This window comes from Rhynchophorus ferrugineus, unplaced genomic scaffold (genome assembly GCF_030347505.1).
Source record: "Rhynchophorus ferrugineus isolate W39M unplaced genomic scaffold, kcgeb_rfMv2 rfM1, whole genome shotgun sequence".
NCBI classification, from domain to species: Eukaryota; Metazoa; Arthropoda; class Insecta; order Coleoptera; family Curculionidae; genus Rhynchophorus; species Rhynchophorus ferrugineus.
In genome coordinates, this window is record NW_027472580.1 from 15,744,984 (window position 1) to 15,764,962 (window position 19,979).

The 19,979-nt window shown below is 31.0% G+C and overlaps 1 protein-coding gene across 1 annotated transcript in view; it reads right to left on the reverse strand.

Moving 5' to 3' along the window:
• Positions 1-1,014: 1,014 nt before the first annotated feature.
• The window catches only part of AstCC (Allatostatin double C), a 53,798-nt gene continuing 34,833 nt past the window's right edge, over positions 1,015-19,979 (reverse strand). The window contains exons 3-4 of the mRNA XM_076402282.1: positions 5,198-5,353; positions 1,015-1,250 (exon numbers count right to left, since the gene is read on the reverse strand). Coding sequence (XP_076258397.1) covers positions 1,152-1,250; positions 5,198-5,353 — 255 coding nt within the window. The 3' untranslated portion in view covers positions 1,015-1,151. The remainder of the gene's footprint in view (positions 1,251-5,197; positions 5,354-19,979) is intronic.

Below are 19,979 nucleotides of genomic sequence, written 5' to 3' on the forward strand. Positions count from 1 at the left end.
TATTCTATGTCTATATAGTATATTGCCATTTCAATATTGTTTTACTGAGAATATGACTGATATTTAGTCTACTAACTACAAAATAATATGCTTAATATTGATAAAGATTAAATATCCATGAAGATTATGCTTTACATTAACTTTAGCAGGTGGTACTAATATCAATATATATGACTTATGAATTAGTAAGGAAATATATAATCTAAATATAATATTTTCACAATAAATGTTATTTAAAATAAAAAAGATCTTTATTTTCACCGAAAAAGATGTTAAATTATTAGGGACAGAGACATATTTTATAATATTATATTTTAATAGTTAATCTAATCCCAAAATTTAGATTCTTAATATTATTTAACTTTTATTGGATTTTTCCTCTACGTAATCACAGATCTTTTTACAATTCTTATGTTAGCCACAGGCTTACAAACTTAAAACAGAAAATATTACATGGATTTCTAACACAATATCTTATTACCTAATCAACCTTTACTGTTATATTTCCTTTTATTCTTATTTTATTTCTTTATGTGACCCTTCACTGCTTTCTGTCTTGTTTATTCTTCTTAATACCGTTTACTTTACCTCTTCTGTATTTTACATTCTATTTTATTTTTACTGCTTATTATTTAGTTTACTCATGGTGTCCTTGTTCCATTTTATCACTTCTTCAAACCCTTGCTATCTGCTCTGTTTTATTGACACTCTAGTTACTTCATTCATTTTAAGTCATATTGGGCAAGTTCAGAGGTATTTTTGATAAATATGCATATATATTAATAGTAATAATGATTCAACAAACAGTATTGTACGAAAATGAAGAAAACAACCAAATAATACTTTCTTAAAATATATTTATGAGGAATCGAATCAGGCATAGTAGTATACTAAATCTAATAATAGATCACATAAAATGATTTAGATTTATAAGTTAATACATATTTATATAGACAAGTTGTATTATTAGCTCTAACTGTATTATTATCGATATCCTTCAGTTGAGTTATAATTTTTTAGTTTAGATCTGCTCCATTCACCATTATGTAAAAAAATCGATCGACAATAATGATACAGTTACTAGATTGTTGGTTGATACATGGCATTTTAGATTATTGGTTAAAAAAATATTTCATATAATTGAGAGTCGATTAGAAACAGGTTACTGCGTTGAAATAGCATCTCCAGTAAACGTGTCCTTTGTTTTGGCCGCTGGCAATTGACTGGTGTCCTCTTCTTTGAAGATCCATCTAAAAGAGAACAAAACAGGTTTAATCTTACTGGCTGTTCGATAATTTTTAACAGTATATACTTTTATTACTATTATATATATATTTCCCTTACTCATTTTTATTATGTCTGATATTTGTCAAAAAAGTCTTTTCAACATCTAATCATAAGGTAATGATAAAATGTTGAATTTAAAAACAGTCTATAAGAGGTCAATTGAAAAGTCCCCGGCTTGACAGATAGATGGCGCTACTAGAATTAAATCCATATGTTTTTTAGTTAGTTAGTTGTCGGATTATTAATTTGTGAATTATAGCATTTTGAGTGAAGCAACTTTTGTTATTGTGAAAAAAATGGATAAAAATAAATTTCGCGTGTTAATAAAATATTAATTTTTGAAGGGAAAAAATGCAGTTGGAGCAAAAACTTGGCTTTATACCGAGTTCTCGAACACTGCCCCAGAAAAAGCAACCATCAAGGATTGGTATGCTAAGTTTAGATGTAGTGAAATGAGCACCGAAGACGTCGAACGCAGTGGACGCCCAAAAGAAGTTGTTACCGAAGAAAACATTTAAAAAATTAACAAAATAATTTTGAGTGACCGTAAATTGAAATTGAATGAAATAGCAGACATTCTAGAGATATCAAATGAACGTGTACACCATATCATTCACGAATATTTGGGTATGAGAAAGCTCTGTGAAAAGTGGGTGCCGCGCGAGCTCATTTTTGACCAAAAATAACGACGAGTTGATGATTCGGAACAGTGTTTGAACATGATCAAGCGTAATAAACCCGATATATTGCGTCGATATGTGACAATGGATAAAATATGGCTCCATCATTTCACTCCGAAGTCCAATCTACAGTCATCCAAGGGGAGTGTACACGATGTACAATTGTATTAATTAGTATTCCTGTTCTTACACTCTCATATGCCTTTTCCATATCAATGAGTGCTAGATATGTCTGTTTTCTAAGTTTGTTCTGTTGTTTTTTTTTGGATCTGCTCTCTGATCCTGCTAGCGTCTTATCTAATCAATAGCATGTTTTTAAACGATTTTGTATTATGTGTTCATATATCTTCATAGCTATGCGCTACATAGTAATCCTTCTATAATTATTACAGTCTCTCTTATCTCCCTTTTTATGTGTGTAGAAACTATAACTGTCATTTTTCACTCCTGTAGAATTATCTCTTATTTCTATACTCGACTATAAATGTCTACTAACAATTCAGTAACTCAATTTCTTTAAATTTTCCTGATATTATTTTTTTTAAGTAAGCTTTTCTGTTCTTGATTCTGTAATTCTTTATTTTTAAACTGCTATATACCTTCACTAACTTTTCTTGTTAGTCGTTATAGCTTTTCACATATTGATTCCTTTGAATAAAACAATTCGTTCCATCCTTCTGTTATTTATTTATCGTCAGACATTATGTAACCTTTTTATACCTAGATCAATTTCGCTGCATTTAATAAGTAATTTTATAAATAATTCCAGTTTAACATTAACAGTTTAATATTTCTGTATAGTTTTTGCTTATAATTTCATTTTATAACTTCTAAGTTTTTATGACTATAGACCACCTCTAATTAAACAAAATAATTAACATGCGAATCTAAAAAGTACCAAACATTGTATTTTAAATAGCAAAATATAAATAGAAACTGTTGAGGTTTACTATTTCAATTTATATTCTTTAATATGTAGAAAAATAACATCAAACTTGAAGAATTTGAAATAGAGGATTTTAAATTAACATTTTTATATTAAGACCTCAAAAGTAACCAAGAGCGCCGACACAAACATAAAATAGTTGCCTCGGTCATACAATTTTAAACTGTTATTGTTCCGCATATAAAATAATGTATTTCAGCCGCTTGTTCATTCAGGCCGCTCTGAAACAAATACCAACACAGTCAGTGAATGGCTTTTGATGTCTACTCTCCTACCATATGAAACTAGAAAACGAAATAAGTGCAGAGAACAGTATTAAACGAGTCAGAACAACGGAATAATATTTAATATAGCAACGGTTGTAAGATTATATTACTTATTATATTTGCAAGAAAATGTAACTTTCATGTTTTTTTTTTGCTCAATACTTTATTACAAGTAAAATTCTTTCAGTAAACTTATATATATTTTCGTTATTTTTCATTTTAAAAGATATTTATTGAGAAAAATTGCTTTGAAATATATTATTCAAAATATTTTCCCTCTCCTATATTTCTCTCTTTTTGGCATCATTGCAATACCATAACCAAAGAAAGGTATCCCCTTTCATATATCCTTTTTCGCCCTTCTTCAACATTTCGAAACCATGCTGCATTGATCTAAACAGTTGCTTAATCAATGCAAAAGGCGCCCTGTCTGGTGAATACTTTCGAGACGAGTACGAGATTTGTCATACAACAAGTTTTACACCTGATACATTGCGTTACTCGCTATTGCTGATTTTTTTCGAAGAAATCCACCTTATTAACACCACCATAGATACAGTAAGATTCGGTCACAATTTTTCCAGGGCTAATCCATGACTTTTTATTTCGGTACTACCGTGGTGGATCCACTTTTCATCAGATATCGCATTTTCTCGCAATGAAACAGCTTTATTAAAATTGCATGTCAATTTATTCCACAGTTGATTGATCAACACTTAAACTATTTAAAAATTTGAGCTGTGTTCTCACGGTATAAATAATGCAATTCATAATTTTGTAACCTTTTTAGCTCTACGGGTCGTCTTTTTTCAATCAATGATCGACATTTATATGACCGAGCATCATCATAAGATTATAGAAATAGAATAGATATAAAAAATATTTAGTGAACACCGGAGGCAAATTTCTTCAAATTATCCAACAAAAGCAATGAACGTTAAAAATATAATTTTGAGTATTCCATGATTACCAAATGTGTACACTGAATAACAGAATGATACTAAACGGAAAACTGTATGTAGAGAAATGCCAAAACCAGCACATTTTACAGTTATCATTTACACCATTGTTAATGCTAGTCAAGTCAATTATTTAATTCTATTCATTCAATGCCAAAGCTCTGATGAAGCTAAATCAGAAGTTTAGGAGTAAAAACTAGAGTTTTTGCGTAATGATATAAACGTCATATTAGTTTCTGATTTGGATTTATTTATATTAGTGTTACTTACACAGAATCGTCTTACAACCGACATTTAAATGTTTTGCAACTTGGACTGGACCTACAGTTTATCGTGGACTCCGAACCGCGGTCCTCAGCATTAAACCTACCGACTGGCGAGTGATCAACTTTAGAAATCATCCCTGAAGACATCCAGTCTTACCCAGCCTGGTTACTGGCATGACTAGTATCATTTTCATTGTTGGATTTTACACTCTTGCCTAAGACAATCACAAATTTTAAACAATCAAAAACATAAATTTACGACTATTCCCCAGCAGGATTCGAACCCGTCGCTATTGCAACAGTAGGAGAACCGTCCTATCGCCTTTACAACTGCGCCACCAAGCCGGCCTTGTCGGTCTTACAACCGACATTTAATTGTTTTGCAACAAATCAGAATATGTCGACATAATCAATGGTATAGGAAAATATTTGTTAAGGTGTTCATGATACAAAATCACAATCAATCGATAGTATGTTTCAATATTTAATAATTAAGACTCAAATTTATATATATTATATATAATATAACTATATATATATATATATATATATATATATATATATATATATATATATATATATATATAATATAACTATATATATATAGTTATATTATTATTAATAGCTGTCTTATTGATCTGCATTCGTTTGTATATTTGAAAAAAAAAAATTCATTTCTTGTGATATTGATTATTTAATGAAGGATTTCTTCATAATTAATCGAAAAAGTCCTTTAAGCTTCTGCCAATTAAATATCATAACAACGAAAACAACAGTGATCTGCAATACTTACTGTTCTAATATCGTCCGAATTATAAAGTCGTCCTTTAACAGCGCCGTATTTCTCTAAAAGTTTACTTCTCTCTCGTTCGTCTTCTTCAAGGGCATCCTTCAAAGCAACCATTAAACGATTCACCAAAAGCGCTGTACGTTTCTTTGGTACAACCATCTAAAACATAAGTTTAAACTGTGTCATTGTAAGGTGAAGAAAATAGTTTGTTCATAATAAGTATAGAAATTGTTATAACAACCAATCAATTTTGTAAAAGTAACAAATGGCCAAAATAAAAAATTAATTTGCCTACGGAATCGTTCGTTGTGTAAATTACTTTTCTGCAGCGAATGTAGAAACTTTTATAATATTGTTCTTTTTTTTCAGATATACTTCACAACAACAATCTACGAATTGCCTCCACGCTTCAAGTGATTTCAGCATTTCACTTATTTTTTACGGCAATGTGCAAAATAATGAGAGCTTGAGCAAACTTAACTTTTAGAGAAATTATTGTAGAAAAAAATCATATTACGATCAAAACCATATCAAGCTTTTTAGTAGGCTTGCATGCTAATATTCTATATATACTATATTTTTCGAAGACTGTTATACTATGGCAAATATTGTTATATCCAGTGGTTAAAAGCTCAAGGCGTTCAAAATTGTGGTTGCATCTCTTCAAAATTACGCTAGAAATAATGTAAATTCATCAGGATAGGGCGCCCACTAAATAATCCAGGAAGAAATCCTAAAACATTTCGGAATATTTGTTAAAAGATGAGTTTTTCAAATATAGATACCTAGACATAAAGTAATTTGAATCATAAAATAACAAGAGAGAACTAATAAAATAAGAACATATTAAAGTAGAAAAAAGGAAGTAAATATTTCTAAATTATAGTCATTTTATTGGCTCTTCCAAATTGGACAATAGATGGTAAGCAATATTCTGTTGCTCACTGCTGAGTTTAGCCCCATTTTACATTCATCAAAACAATGACAAGGTAACTCTGAATACAAAGCCTTGATTTCTTTTATATTTTTAAATATCCTTATAATTTTCACAATTAAAAGTAACTGCTGATGAATACAATTTTGGTTATGTTTTTACATATATTTTGATTGTAGAAAAAAATACGAAATATCAATCTTTAAAATACGAACAGCAGTTAGACAAACAAGTAACTGCAGCTGAACACAATTTTTGTTACGTGCTTACATGTATTCTGATTGTAGATCAAAATACGAAATATCAATCTTTAAAATACTAATAACAATTAAACAACCCAACTTAAGTCTTAAATTTGATAGCCATGGCATTTCCCTCCATAAAATAACAGATTCCCAGAATCATTGAATAATTTATTATATAGTCAATCTGCTACAGAGGCCCATCATATATTTTTGAGAACTTATATTGGCGCTGTTCCATCACATGGCAAGAGTTGATTTTGGTTTCAGCGATTTAAAAGTTGTAATAATGATGTCAATGCCCGAAAAACAACCTAGGGGTCTGGAAGTTCCAATGCTATGAATTATAAGACTTATTGACCAAAAAGCTAGCTAAGATTCGCAAATAACTTCCAAACAGTTTAACGGCTGATGAATCATAATAGTTTTCTGTTTCAAATCTTGTTATACACAAATTTACAAAACTATAAAAATAAGTTTTAATTATTGAACAGATACTTAAAGAGCAGGGCCCTAATCAATTAATAACACAGTCGAGAGAGACACTTGCTTAAGCAGGAAAATTTGATTGTTCTCCTAATCAGTATCAAAGCTCCCGAAGATACAATCTGTAACGTTTGAGAAACGTTGACTTATTTTAGTCCATTAACCCGACTCGAATCCAGAAGTTCAGATAATAACCCCCGCATAAATGACTAATTTATGTAAATAAATTTGTCAAAGATAAATGAGCTTTGGGTCTTTATATAATATCAATATATTATTTTTAAAGCTTAATAATGATCTATGGAACATCACAACTTCAGTTATATTTAAATCGCTTTAATTAAACAGTTTACTATCGGTCAAGTTCCGACGTATTCGTATCTTTAACTAATGCTGTTTGGACGCCACCCTGTCTTATACAATTATCTACTTATCCTTGCCCTTCGCATTTAATTTGCGCCAAAGGTGCTTTGGCCAAGTTTGAGATGGAATCGACGATCGATTAATTGTATTAGAGTGAAGCTGTAGTATAATACTGTTGCAAGTTGTCAATGAAAAAGTTTTATGCCACTGTTTGTAAACATCATTTAAATTTATATAATAGGGATATCACAAAATAATCTAAATATAGAAAAATCTGTAAAATGAGATCAGAATAGAAACAAAACTTCTCACATAATTTTTTTTTAAATATTTTAAAGTCTATTTTTACCAACTATGTTTTTATCTGAACTGAACCTACGTGGGCTCCGAACCACGATCCTCAGCATTGAGCCTGCCGACTGGCGAGTGACCAACGTTAGAAATCAACCCAGAAGACATCTAAACTTACCCAGCCTGGCTATTGGCGAGACTGGGATTATTTTCTTTGTCGGAATTTACACTACTAACTAGGACAATCACAAATTTTAAACAATCAGAAACATAAATTTACGATCATGCCCCAGAAGGATTCAAACCCGCGGCTATCGCAACTGTAGGAGGACCGTCCTATCGCCTTTACCATTGCGCCACCAAGCCGGCCTTCTCACAGAAATTAGTATAGATTAAACAAAACAAGCATTTAAAAGTTTAATACTACCGAGATTCCCCGTATTTTAACCATGATCCAGCCTTTGAAAGCAAAGTATATTCTTCAATTCCAAGCTGTTATTTTGATTTGCAACCCAAGAAATGACTCTTACAACTCACAAAGTTCAATGAGCTTAAGCTATAGAAATAATGCAAGTGGCAATCAACAAGATCGAAGAACTTTGTTTTGATATCGCTGAATTACTAGTTGATTTGATGATTTAGTGCAACACCATACTTGAAACACATAGATCCAATTCATGGATTTTTTCCATCGTTTTCACTGATTTGTGACACGGTGCATTGCCTTGGTGAAGCAGCACTTTCTTCAAATGCGGCCGTTTTCTTCGAATTCGTCTTTCAAACGGTCCAATAACGCTACGTAATAGTCACTGTTGATGGTCCTTCCTTTTTCAAGGTAATCAATGAAAATTATTCCATGCGCATCGAAAAATACAGACGCCATAAACTTGCCAGCCGACTGTTGCGTCTTTCCACGTTTTGGAGCGGGTCCATCGTGGTGCAATCTACTCGGGTGATTGTCGATTTTACTTCGGAGTGAAACGGTGGAGCCATGTTTCATCCATTGTCACATATCGACACAAAAACTCTCTTATTACGCTTAATTATCTTCAAACATTGCTCCCAATGATCAACTGATCGTTGTTTTTGGTCAAAGTGAGCTCGCGCGCCACCCACTTTGCACAGAGCTTTCTCATACCCAAATATTCGAGAATGATATGATGTACACTTTCATTGATATTTTTAGAGTGTCTGCTATTTTATTCGACTTCAATTTATGTTCATTCAAAATCGTTTTGTGGATTTTTTAAATAATTATCTATAATAATAATTTTAAAAGAATCAGGTGTAAAGATACAGAAGAATATTTCTATGACGGTGGTACATCTGATACCATCTCTACAGTCAGTGAATTAAACAGTACGAATTAGTTCAATGTTCTCTTTAGATTCAGCCCTTTTTATCTCTCAAATATTTTTCGTAAATTAACGCTTTTGATAAATTGAAAGGTTTATAGATATATAGAGATATAATTAAAAACTAGGACTACCATGATTTTGACTAAATCACAGGTATAACAAAGTGTAAATAATCTTATTGAGTAAAGAAAATATCTTATAGTAATATATTAGCTGCAAGGCATTCAAATAATATGGAACACAGAAATAAAAAATATAATAAACAACAACAACATGAATGTCTCTTTAATACAACTATTTAATAATTTTGTTTTACCCAAGATTGATTTTTACACAACATTACACTTGTTGGTTAAACAAAATGTTGAAATACAAGGGGAAAATGGCCGAATATCATTTTCCGCTCAGATCGACACAAACCAGAAAGAAACGACGAGAAAGATAGCATAACGGATATTGTCCAATTCTGTCAAATTATCTGACCTCAATTTCCAATAGAATTTCAATTTATATGGCACAATATTGGAAATCATCGCTCACATTAACAATAGTATTATTATCATGGTGTAGATATTGTAATTATGTTTTTAATTATTAATTTTTGTATACCCATACCTTTACTCGATATATAGATTATGCTTGAATTATTAACAATTATTATGGTAACTTTTTTATTCTATTCTCAATATTCGAAACGGAATAATATCCCACTTACAAATACCTAGTGAACTATTCAATCGGTAGGCTTAATGCCGATAGCCATTGTTCAACGCCCATTTTAAGTAATAGTTACTAAGTAATAGTCACATATAACAGATCAATTGAAAAGTCTCCGGCCTACCATAGTAAAACTTATCTTGTTGGCAAAATTTTTTGTTTTTATTCAACATAATTCTCTACAAGGGTGATACACTGATTATAGCGACAATCCAGCTTTTCGATACCATTTCTGTAGTAAGGTTTTTCCTTTCCTTCAAAATAGGACTCAGTTTCGGCGATCACGTCTTCATTCGATGAAAATTTCTTCCCAGCGAGCATTCTCTTGAGATCTGATAACAGGAAATAGTCGCTGGGGGCCAGATCTGGAGAATACGGTGGATGAGGAAGCAATTGGATTTTTGCCATCGTTTTCACTGACGTGCGACACGGTGCATTGTCTTGGTGAAACAGGACATTATTTTATTTCAAATGCGGTCGTTTTCGAAGATTTCGTCCTCCAAACGGTCAAAAAAAATAGTCGCTGTTGATGGTCCTTCCTTTTTCAAGGTAGTCAATGAAAATTATTCCATGCGCATCCCAAAATACAGATGCCATAAACTTGCCAACCGACTGTTACATTTTCCCACGCTTTGGACCGGGTTCATCGTGTGCAGTTCACTTGAATGACTTCGATTCATTCATCGCGAATTGGACTTCAGAGTGAAATGATGCAGCCAGGTTTCATCCGTTGTCACATATTGACGCAAAAACTCGGGTTAATTACGCTTGATGCTTCAAACACTGCTCCGAATCATCAACTCGTCGTTGTTTTTGGTCAAAAGTGAGCTCGAGCGGTACCCACTTTTCACAGAGCTTTCTCAAACTCAAATATTCGTGAATGATATGATGTACACGTTCAGTTGATATCTTTAGAGTGTCTGCTATTTTATTCAATTTCAATTCACAATCATTCAAAATCATTTTGTGGATTTTTTAAATATTTTCGTCGGTAACAACTTCTTTTGGGCGTCCACTGCATTCACCATCTTCGGTGCTCATTTCATTAGGTCTAAACTTAGCATACCAATCCTTGATGGTTGATATTCCTGGGCAGTCTCCGCAAGCCAAGTTTTTGCTTCAACTGTGTTTTTCACTCCAAGAAGCAATATTTTATTCATGTTTTATTCACAACACGCGAAATTCCTTCTTATCCATTTTTTTCACAATAACAAAAGTTGCTTCACTCAAAATGCTATAATTCACAAACTAATAATTCGACAGCTGTCAGATTTATACACGCATCTTTTAAGGGTTAGGGCTAACTGAAAAATATATGTATTTAGTTCTAGTAGTGCCACCTACGTGTCAGGATGGGTACTTTTCACTTGACCTGTTACATGTTCTAAAAATCAATTGAATCGTTCTAAGTGTTCTATCATCTCTGTTCCTGCATTTTGCTATATAATTGAACTGCAAGTGTCAATTCGGCTTAAAAATCATGATATCTACAGTAAGCTATGGTATCCTAAAAGTACTCCTTATTATTTTCTCAACCCTAATATCACAAATGATAATCAAATATGAATTACTCATTCAAATGAATATTAATTTGAAAGTTATTATTATTAAAGTGTACCTTAACAACTTCCAGTATTAGAGAACGACACACAGGTGGTGTGGTTTGGACATTCTCCTTAAGCTATTAGAAATCTTTAGGATCGTACGATTTAACACCGCTAGACTTATTATTGTAGTTCCTTTAAAACAACCCAGACCATCGTAGTACGTAGAAACACTCTTCAGATTGCAATTGCGCAATTGAATTTTCAAGCGAAAAAAAGCTTTATTATTAACGACATTATTGAATAAGTACAGTAGATACAGTTATTTAAAATAGATTACTTCTGTGGATTTAGAAATCCATAAATCTGGTAAAAATGAGTTATGAAACAAGAATATATTGAAATAAAAAAAATATTTAGTTAAAATTAACTTAATTTAGTAAAAATTCTATGTTTCTCCGTAGAATAAATTAATTTGATCTACTATTTAAGACTGTTTCACTAAATTGCATATATAATATTAGAAAGTACGTAAACTTTCGAAATAAATAAATAACAAATAAACCACATATTCTAACATCAATATAGCTGTATCATCTCATTGTTAATTAAGAATAACTTTATTAAATACAATATTTATATTAATTAAGACTACATTTCAGTTCTAAAATTAAACTTTCTATTGTTATGAAACTAAATTACTGTTGTCTTATCAAGGTAGTTCAACCCGAAACGCCTACAAAATTAGTTTGTCATATTGCTGGTTAATATTTATATACTCGCAAACTATAAGCCATTAGTTACAATTGTCTTGTTGATTTACATTCAATTTCTTTTCATTATGATGCCATATTATTATAGCCTTGTTCAGTCAGTTGTAGTTAAAGTTAGAATTTAGAATAACCCCTATATAGTTCGTTCATACATTGTGTCGTTTTATAACAATCAACATAGTTACACGTTAGAAAAGAATATCTTAATAAAAAATATCCGCTAAAACATGATTAATTGATTAGGATATCAATTTATTAAATAAAATTAATATCAGCTATTCTCTTATTTTTCTTGTTTGGATTTGTTACTAAATTACTGTTGACACTAGTCATTAATTATTTCTAATTTAGTAATACTACAGTTCATATTCGAACCAAACTTTGTGATATGTTAAAATCAATTTGTAGTTTTTGACTTATATAGTAATTCTTATTATTATAGTTATTACTTTCATCTTTAGCTTATTAATTACTTTTTCTTGATTACCACTTATTCAGATCGATACGTTATTGCTTGGCTGGCATACGATTTCAAAATATTAAAGGGATATGAAAATAGAACAATAGATTATTAATATCAAAAAATGGAAAAAAATTGTAGGAAATGATGGAAGATATTTTTATTAACGTATATTATACCAATTTTTTCAATAAATATATGTTTAATGTGAAAAATGTTCAGAATACTTGTAAGCATATAAAATTTAATTAATTCATAACATAATTTTACAATATCTGATAATCATTTTATAATTTGATTGTTAGATTTTACTTTCCTTTTTACCAATTGGAATTTATCTGAACTGGACAACTGGTTAACGCGGGCTCTTAACAACGGTCCTCGGCAATAACTCTACCGACTGGCGAATGATCAACTCATCATTCATTCGATAGATTCATTAGAGAGATCATTCCAAAAGATATCCGGTTTTATCCAGTCTGGTATGACTGGGAACATTTCCCTTATCAGATTTTGCACTCTCGCCTTAAGAGCAAGATTCTAACTCGTGACTATGACAACAGTACGAGTAGCGTCCTATCGCCTTAACCACTACGCCAAACAAGCCGGCTCACTCTATAACTGATATTAATATCAATAATCATTAGTAACAAAAATCGCAGTGGTTCTTTTTTTTATCTTGTTAATTAATAAATATTTTGAAATAGAATAAGTTGTTTGTCAACATGGCTAAAAACATAATAAGAACTTACGTGGTAAAAAAATTATAGATAATGATTCTTAGATAATTAAAACTCTGATTTACTCTGATTAAGAGTCTTAAAACTTAAATACATTTTAGATATTTCCTCAGTGTTCTGAATTTTCAATGAGGTATATTTCAATATTAGTATATTAAAAATAACAAAGTTGTATAAAATAAAGATACATAACTGCAAAATATAAAGAGTAATATAGTGTTTTGTTTTTATGCAGGTACAAAAGTCTACCAATAACAAAAGTCATTTTGGGTTAGGTAATTTTAATATAATAAATGATATAACATAACGTGTATACTAATGTAATGTAATTATACACCCCTATATTTTAACCTATTTTATATTGCACAAAACTTAATAATATGAAGTAAGTAGAACCACCGTACTAATATTAATACATATTAATAGTGGTACAATAATACCACCGTGGGAGAATATGAATTTATTAAAGGGTTTCAGTTAGATAATGCTTTTTAAGTCAAACAAATTATCCTTAAAATTAGCTCGTTGGATCTCGTTCAGAGCGGATGCAAAATTGGATTTGGAGTTTATATTCTACGCCAGATTAGAAAATTGCTTTTTAGCTACCCTTAAATCAGCATAAATTGAATAAGTTATTCTGAAAAAAGTCCACAGATTAGAAACAGAAATTTAACAAATAAAAAAAATTGTTTCACTAATATGTGATGGCCAAAAATAATTTAAATTAGAATTCTCAACGATTTTAAAAATATATGAATTCAGAATTTCTAACTTGACTTCTCAATCATATTTTAATGAAAAAAACTCATATACATATATCAAGATCAAGTGACTACTTAATTTAAAAATCATTGAAAGCAACAAATAAGCAAGCAAGCCACGGTTTCAAGCAAGGTAAGAGAATTTGCATAAATATTAAACAGCTATGTAAGGGAACGAGAGAGAGAGACTAGTGCACTAAATCATCTAAAATAATCGATCAATAAATATTAAATGATTGAAAGAAATTAAAAATTATAAATTCTAGAAAAACTATCGTACTGAATTTATATTTAATATTATTTTACTCACTGAACAATGGATAATAAATAATTTCATTGTTTCCTCTAATCTATCGAATTTAACAAAATTATTCAACCTAAAAGAATTTTCTGCAGAAAAACGAATACAAAAAATAATAATAGAAAAATATAAAAGGTCACTTACTCCAATAATATATATTTGGAAAGGTATATTGAATGGAGAACAAATGAGTATTTTTAATATAAACTACTATCTCTATATATAGTAAATATATATATATATATAAACAGGTAAATTGAAAAGTTCCCGGCATAATACATAGATGGCGCTACTAGAATTAAATCTATTTATTTTTTAGGTAGCACTAAGCCTCAAAAGATGCGTGTATTAATTTGACAGCTGTCGGATAATTAGTTTGTGAATTATAACATTTTGCGTGAAGCAACTTTTGTTATTGTGAAATAAATGGATAAAAAGAAATTTCAAGTATAGATAAAATATTGCTTTTTGAAGGAAAAAAATAGAGTTGAAGCAAAAGCTTTTCTTCGCTGTCTGGACGCTGTCCCAAGAAAATCAACCATCAAGGATTGGTATGCTAAGTTTAGACATGGTTGTTACCTAAAATGTAATGTACTCTAAAAGAGATTGTTACCGATGAAAGCATTATAAAATCCACAAAATGATTTTGAATAATGTAAAGATATCAACTGAATATGTATATCATATCATTCACGTATATTTGGGTATGAGAAAGCTCTCTTCAAAGGGGGTGCCATGCGAGCTCACTTTTGACCAAAAACAACAACGAGTTAATGATTCGGAGCAATGTTTGAGGACGATTAAGCGTAATTAAACCGAATGTTTGCATCGATATGTGATAATGAATGAAACATGTCCAATCGACAGTCATCCGAGTGGAATGCACACGAACCTTCTCCAAGGCGTGAAAAAATGCAACAGTTAGCTGGCAAGGTTATGGTATCTGTTTTTTGGGAGGCGCATGGAATAATTTTCATTGACTACCTTAGCGTTATTGGACCGTTTGAAAGACAAAATCGCCGAAAAACGGCCGTATTTGAAAAAAAAGAAGTGCTTCACCAAGAAAATGCGCCGTGTCACAAAAATGAGTGGAAACGATGGCAAAAATCCATGAATTAGGCTTCGAATTGCATCCTCATCCACCATATTCTCCAGATCTGGCCACTAGCGACTATTTCCTGTTCTCAGATCTCAAAAGAATGCTCGCTGGGAAGAAATTTTCGTGAAATGAAGAAGTGATCACCGAAACTGAAGCCTGTTTTCTACAGGAAAAATCGTACTACAACATATGAATTGCAATAATGAATATATGAATATATATATATATATATATATATAATATATTTGTAATCAGGAAATAATTTCTGGAATGACAGTTGCTGGTGGAGTTGCAACCCTGTGGTGAGTCATTATAGAGAAGTATGAAGTGAATGAGGTCATTATCAGATTAAGTATTTTATTTATTTCATATGCTTTTTCAATTGTGTTAGTGGTTAGTAAATGAAGTTCGGCCGCACAGTCTTCTAAGCGTTTGATACAACAACAGCTTATTAACTTATTTGAGCTAACAACATTCAAATTTCCAATTCAGCATGGAGATTAAGAATGTCTCGAATATTCTATATATAACCATGTATTAAAAAGTACATTGAAACAGATAACTTCAGGCTACGTCACAACATCACCCATCTAAAAAATCATCCTTCCTGAATGTTTTAATTCATAAGGGATTGATCACATCCAAGCCAGCTTCTCCAAATAACGAACTCAACCCTCCCAAATTATCAGACATTGAAAAGGTATTAAAGCAACACAATATGTTGGGTCTATTCAAACTACTCAAGATGTCTCTGTTAAACTACAAGGTCGCCTGTGAATTTAGACTGTATCGATATCCGGCATACAGAAACTGAATTTTTCAATTATTCAACGAATTAAAAAGGTGAACTAATGGAAATACTACAATAAATAACTAAAATTTCAGTGCTGTTCGTTCGAATCCATCAATTAGAGTAGATGCAATCAGCAACTAATCATCAGCGATACTTTTATTTTAAAATTTTAATTAAAAAAATGTTTTAAATACGTTGATAAATTATTGACACATAGTAATTTGAAAAATCATTTTTTAACACTGTCTATCAGACCAGCGATATGACAACTCACAAAATGATCGAGAATAAAATTGATAAAAACAGTGCTTGAAAATATAATCTCAACAACGGCCATATTAGAACCATTACCAAATCTCATTGACAGATTCACGTCAGTTGAATTTTTATATAATTTTTTTTAAATCTCCGTTTTATAGTCAGACATATATATTCCTTCTAATTTTATACTATTTAAAAAGAGATAGAATGCTGTTTGTCCATTTAAGCGAATAAGACTGTAGATGTAGTCCGCTTCTCAAACGTCTGCAAAAATCTTCAAAGTATTATATTTACGGGTTATAATTACGGCAAACGTTGTTTTAAGGCTTTGTTTAAATAAATTTCAAATTATCGCGGTTTTTATTGAACATATTTTTTAGCGTGTTGCAGCTGCACAGAATATTAGTACGGGTACTAAAATATATCAAAAAATAAAAAATATAAACTTAAATTCACCTAAAAGTCTTTATGCGAAACGGGTGACGAATCAAGATCAGCTTGATATTAGCTGTATCAAAAACAGTAAGCAGTTTTTTCAATCGAAATATAATTTAATTCAATTATTTCAGAGAAAATTGTTAGTCTCTAAAGTATCTATAAAAAGCTTTAAAATATCCAGCTATTTGAAGGATGTTGAACATCCCTTTATACACTATTGGGTAATATAGGATTTCAGTGGCGTAAAAATAACCCTCGAAAAAGTTTAATGAATGTTCCAGACACTACTCTTAAAGAGTACAAATTTTGAAAACATATAACAAATTCAAGGAAGGAAGGAATAAAAATATAATAATTATACCAATTTCTATATTTAGATGATACATGAATATTTTAGAATGGTACATTAGATCACGCATAGTAAGATGATAGTATATATAGTGTAAATACAACAAAAGTTGATGGCAAAAGGTAAACATTAAAATAACTATCGATTAGGAATGATTTTATTCCTCGTGCAGAATTAGTATTTTCCTCTTACTCCATCACTACCCTGGAGAAATGAACCATAACTTATTTTTGCAGTGGTTTGAAAATCAGCCTTTAAAGAACTTGTAGTAACCATAAGTTATTATTATCGACAATTCATCCTGTACACTGGTGGATAAAATCCTAACAAGTGCATCAACAAAGACTGCAATTAAGGAATGGCTTAAGGTATATAAAATAATTTTTGAAAAAACTATGTTAAAGAATGAACTATTTTAAATTGTTACTTGGCAAATATAAATGAAATTTTTAATTGCATTGTTTGCTGTAAGCTTCACACGGCATTCGATGATATTCAGTAGCCTTTTTCTTCAAACTGAAGTAAAAAAGTAAAACTTCCAGCAAATGCGATATAGTATGCACAAACTCACTATTCGACGAAATAACATATACTAAAAAATGAATCTTGTCAGTGAAACTTGAACATGAAGTAGGTTATTATGAACTGATATTGGTTTACATTTAGCAAGGAATAGTTACCTAAAAAAATAATAATATTTGTGCATCTAATTTAACGAAAATATCCGAACCACCTACTTTCTAAAGGCGTTTCAGTTTCATCACTTACGTAATAAAACAGATCCAAAACCAACTAGGCCCACTAAAATTCCCCAAAAACGTAAACGACACCTAATCGTCGCGTTACGTTGAACGACCTCCAGATCTCATCGCCTCGTATTAAATTTCCATAATGACAAGGAAGAGAAAATAGCGAATCGAACGCCTCCGATAGAAGTTGATTTTTCACTCGACTTTTTTCCAGAACAACATGACAGCGAGAACGGTTGGCTTTTAAGACGAAACAAAAAAAGGGCGACATCGTTTCCAAGAAACCGTGTAATGCGTGCACTTTAGCTCGCAGCGAGATCTAACGGAATCTCCTGGTCAGACGTCGAAACATTGTTCGGTCAGCGGGCGGCAAATAGTAACAGAAATACAATTTCTGTTTCGATTATTCTTTGTCGTGTCGGGGGATAGCGCGAAGCTTATTGAGAATAATATCGTTCCGATTTCGTCGCATATAATATGACAGGAAATATCCATTTAAAATGAAAAGTTATTTCATTTTATTAATATTATTTACAACAAAATATGTCCCAGGCATTTAGAAGATGGCGGAAATCATAATGATCCCAAAACTCGAAAACTCACCAAATGACATAAAAGACTATAGACCTCATTATATATCACTGCTTCCAGTAATATCTAAGGCTTTTCAAAAACTCGTTACCAAAACAATACACCGAACTACTAAAACCGTACATTACAGCCAGAATGTTTAGAGTTAAACAAGAAGAAGCTTACCCTACAATAAAAGAAGCTAAACACCTGCTTTTTTTTTCCTTGCACCACAAGGAAGTGTCTGGGACTAATGGTTTATCTACTCTACACTTGTGGTATACCACAATATATATAATTAGACACAAGCTTGGAAAATAAAAATTAACAAAAGTAAATCTGTGCATGTGCAGTTCAACTAGCAATAATATATAATATAAATAACATAAATAATATATCATTTCATATAGCAACAATGCTAAATATCTCGGAATGAATTTTGATGCAAAACTTCGCTGGATAGAACATGCAAGGAAGAATATAGGAAAATGTATTGGCTAATTGGAAGAAAATCACAATCTAAGTACATAATAAATTGCTATTATATAAGCAAATACTGAAACCTATAGACATACGGCGTTCAATTATGGGGATGTTCTGCAAAGAGTAACATAAACAAATTACAAATTTTTCAGAAAAAAGTCCTGAGAAGTATTGTGGGCGCACCCAAATACCACAGGACTGACTACCTACATTGAGACCTTCAGATACCCACAGTCAGTCGAGAAATCAAGAAAATTGCAAGGCATGAGGAAAGAGTCCATTCGCATGAAATTATTGAAATATTGCAGTTTTTTATACCACCAGAAAAGGCCACAGACTCTTAATGTTACGAGTCTTTTCTAAATTCATGATCATTATAATATTACCAGCTGAAGTTAATTGGTAACGAAATAAATAAAAATTGTAGCGAATAAAGATTTAGAAAGAAAGAGAAAACACATCTATTCGCCAATATTAAACAGTTAATAGAATAACTTTATATTCTGGTATACTGGTCATAATTGACATAATTTAAAAAAAGAGTCAAAAAATAGCAAGAGAAACAAAATAATGCATTTTACGCCAAAACGTTAGCATATTTCTATAACTCTTAGCAAACAAAAAAAATTTTTAGCCTTTATTTTTAAGACCCAGGTAAACATTACAAAAAATGTTCTTTACGCGTAACATATAACTAAACTATAGATTTTATGGCACAGTCACGTCGAAAATTAAAAAAACCGATCAATATTTTCAATTTTTATTTCAATAATGGGTACCTCGGTACCAATAAATCGTGCTCTATTTAATAGTAACATAATCTTGGTATACCCGTTTCCATACATCTTTACGTCTTAACAGTTAATAGATAAACAATGCTGTCTCACATTGTTAATTAGTTTAAAATTTGGGTACACGGCATTTACTAGCTTATCCCAATAATTTTCAATAACTCTCAAGTAAGGGGAATACGCTAAGTACAAAACATTTGAATACTGCGTCCTGAAAAATAATATTGTTAAGTTTCGCAATATAAACGGCAGCATTGTCTTGTTAAAAATATAATTACAAAA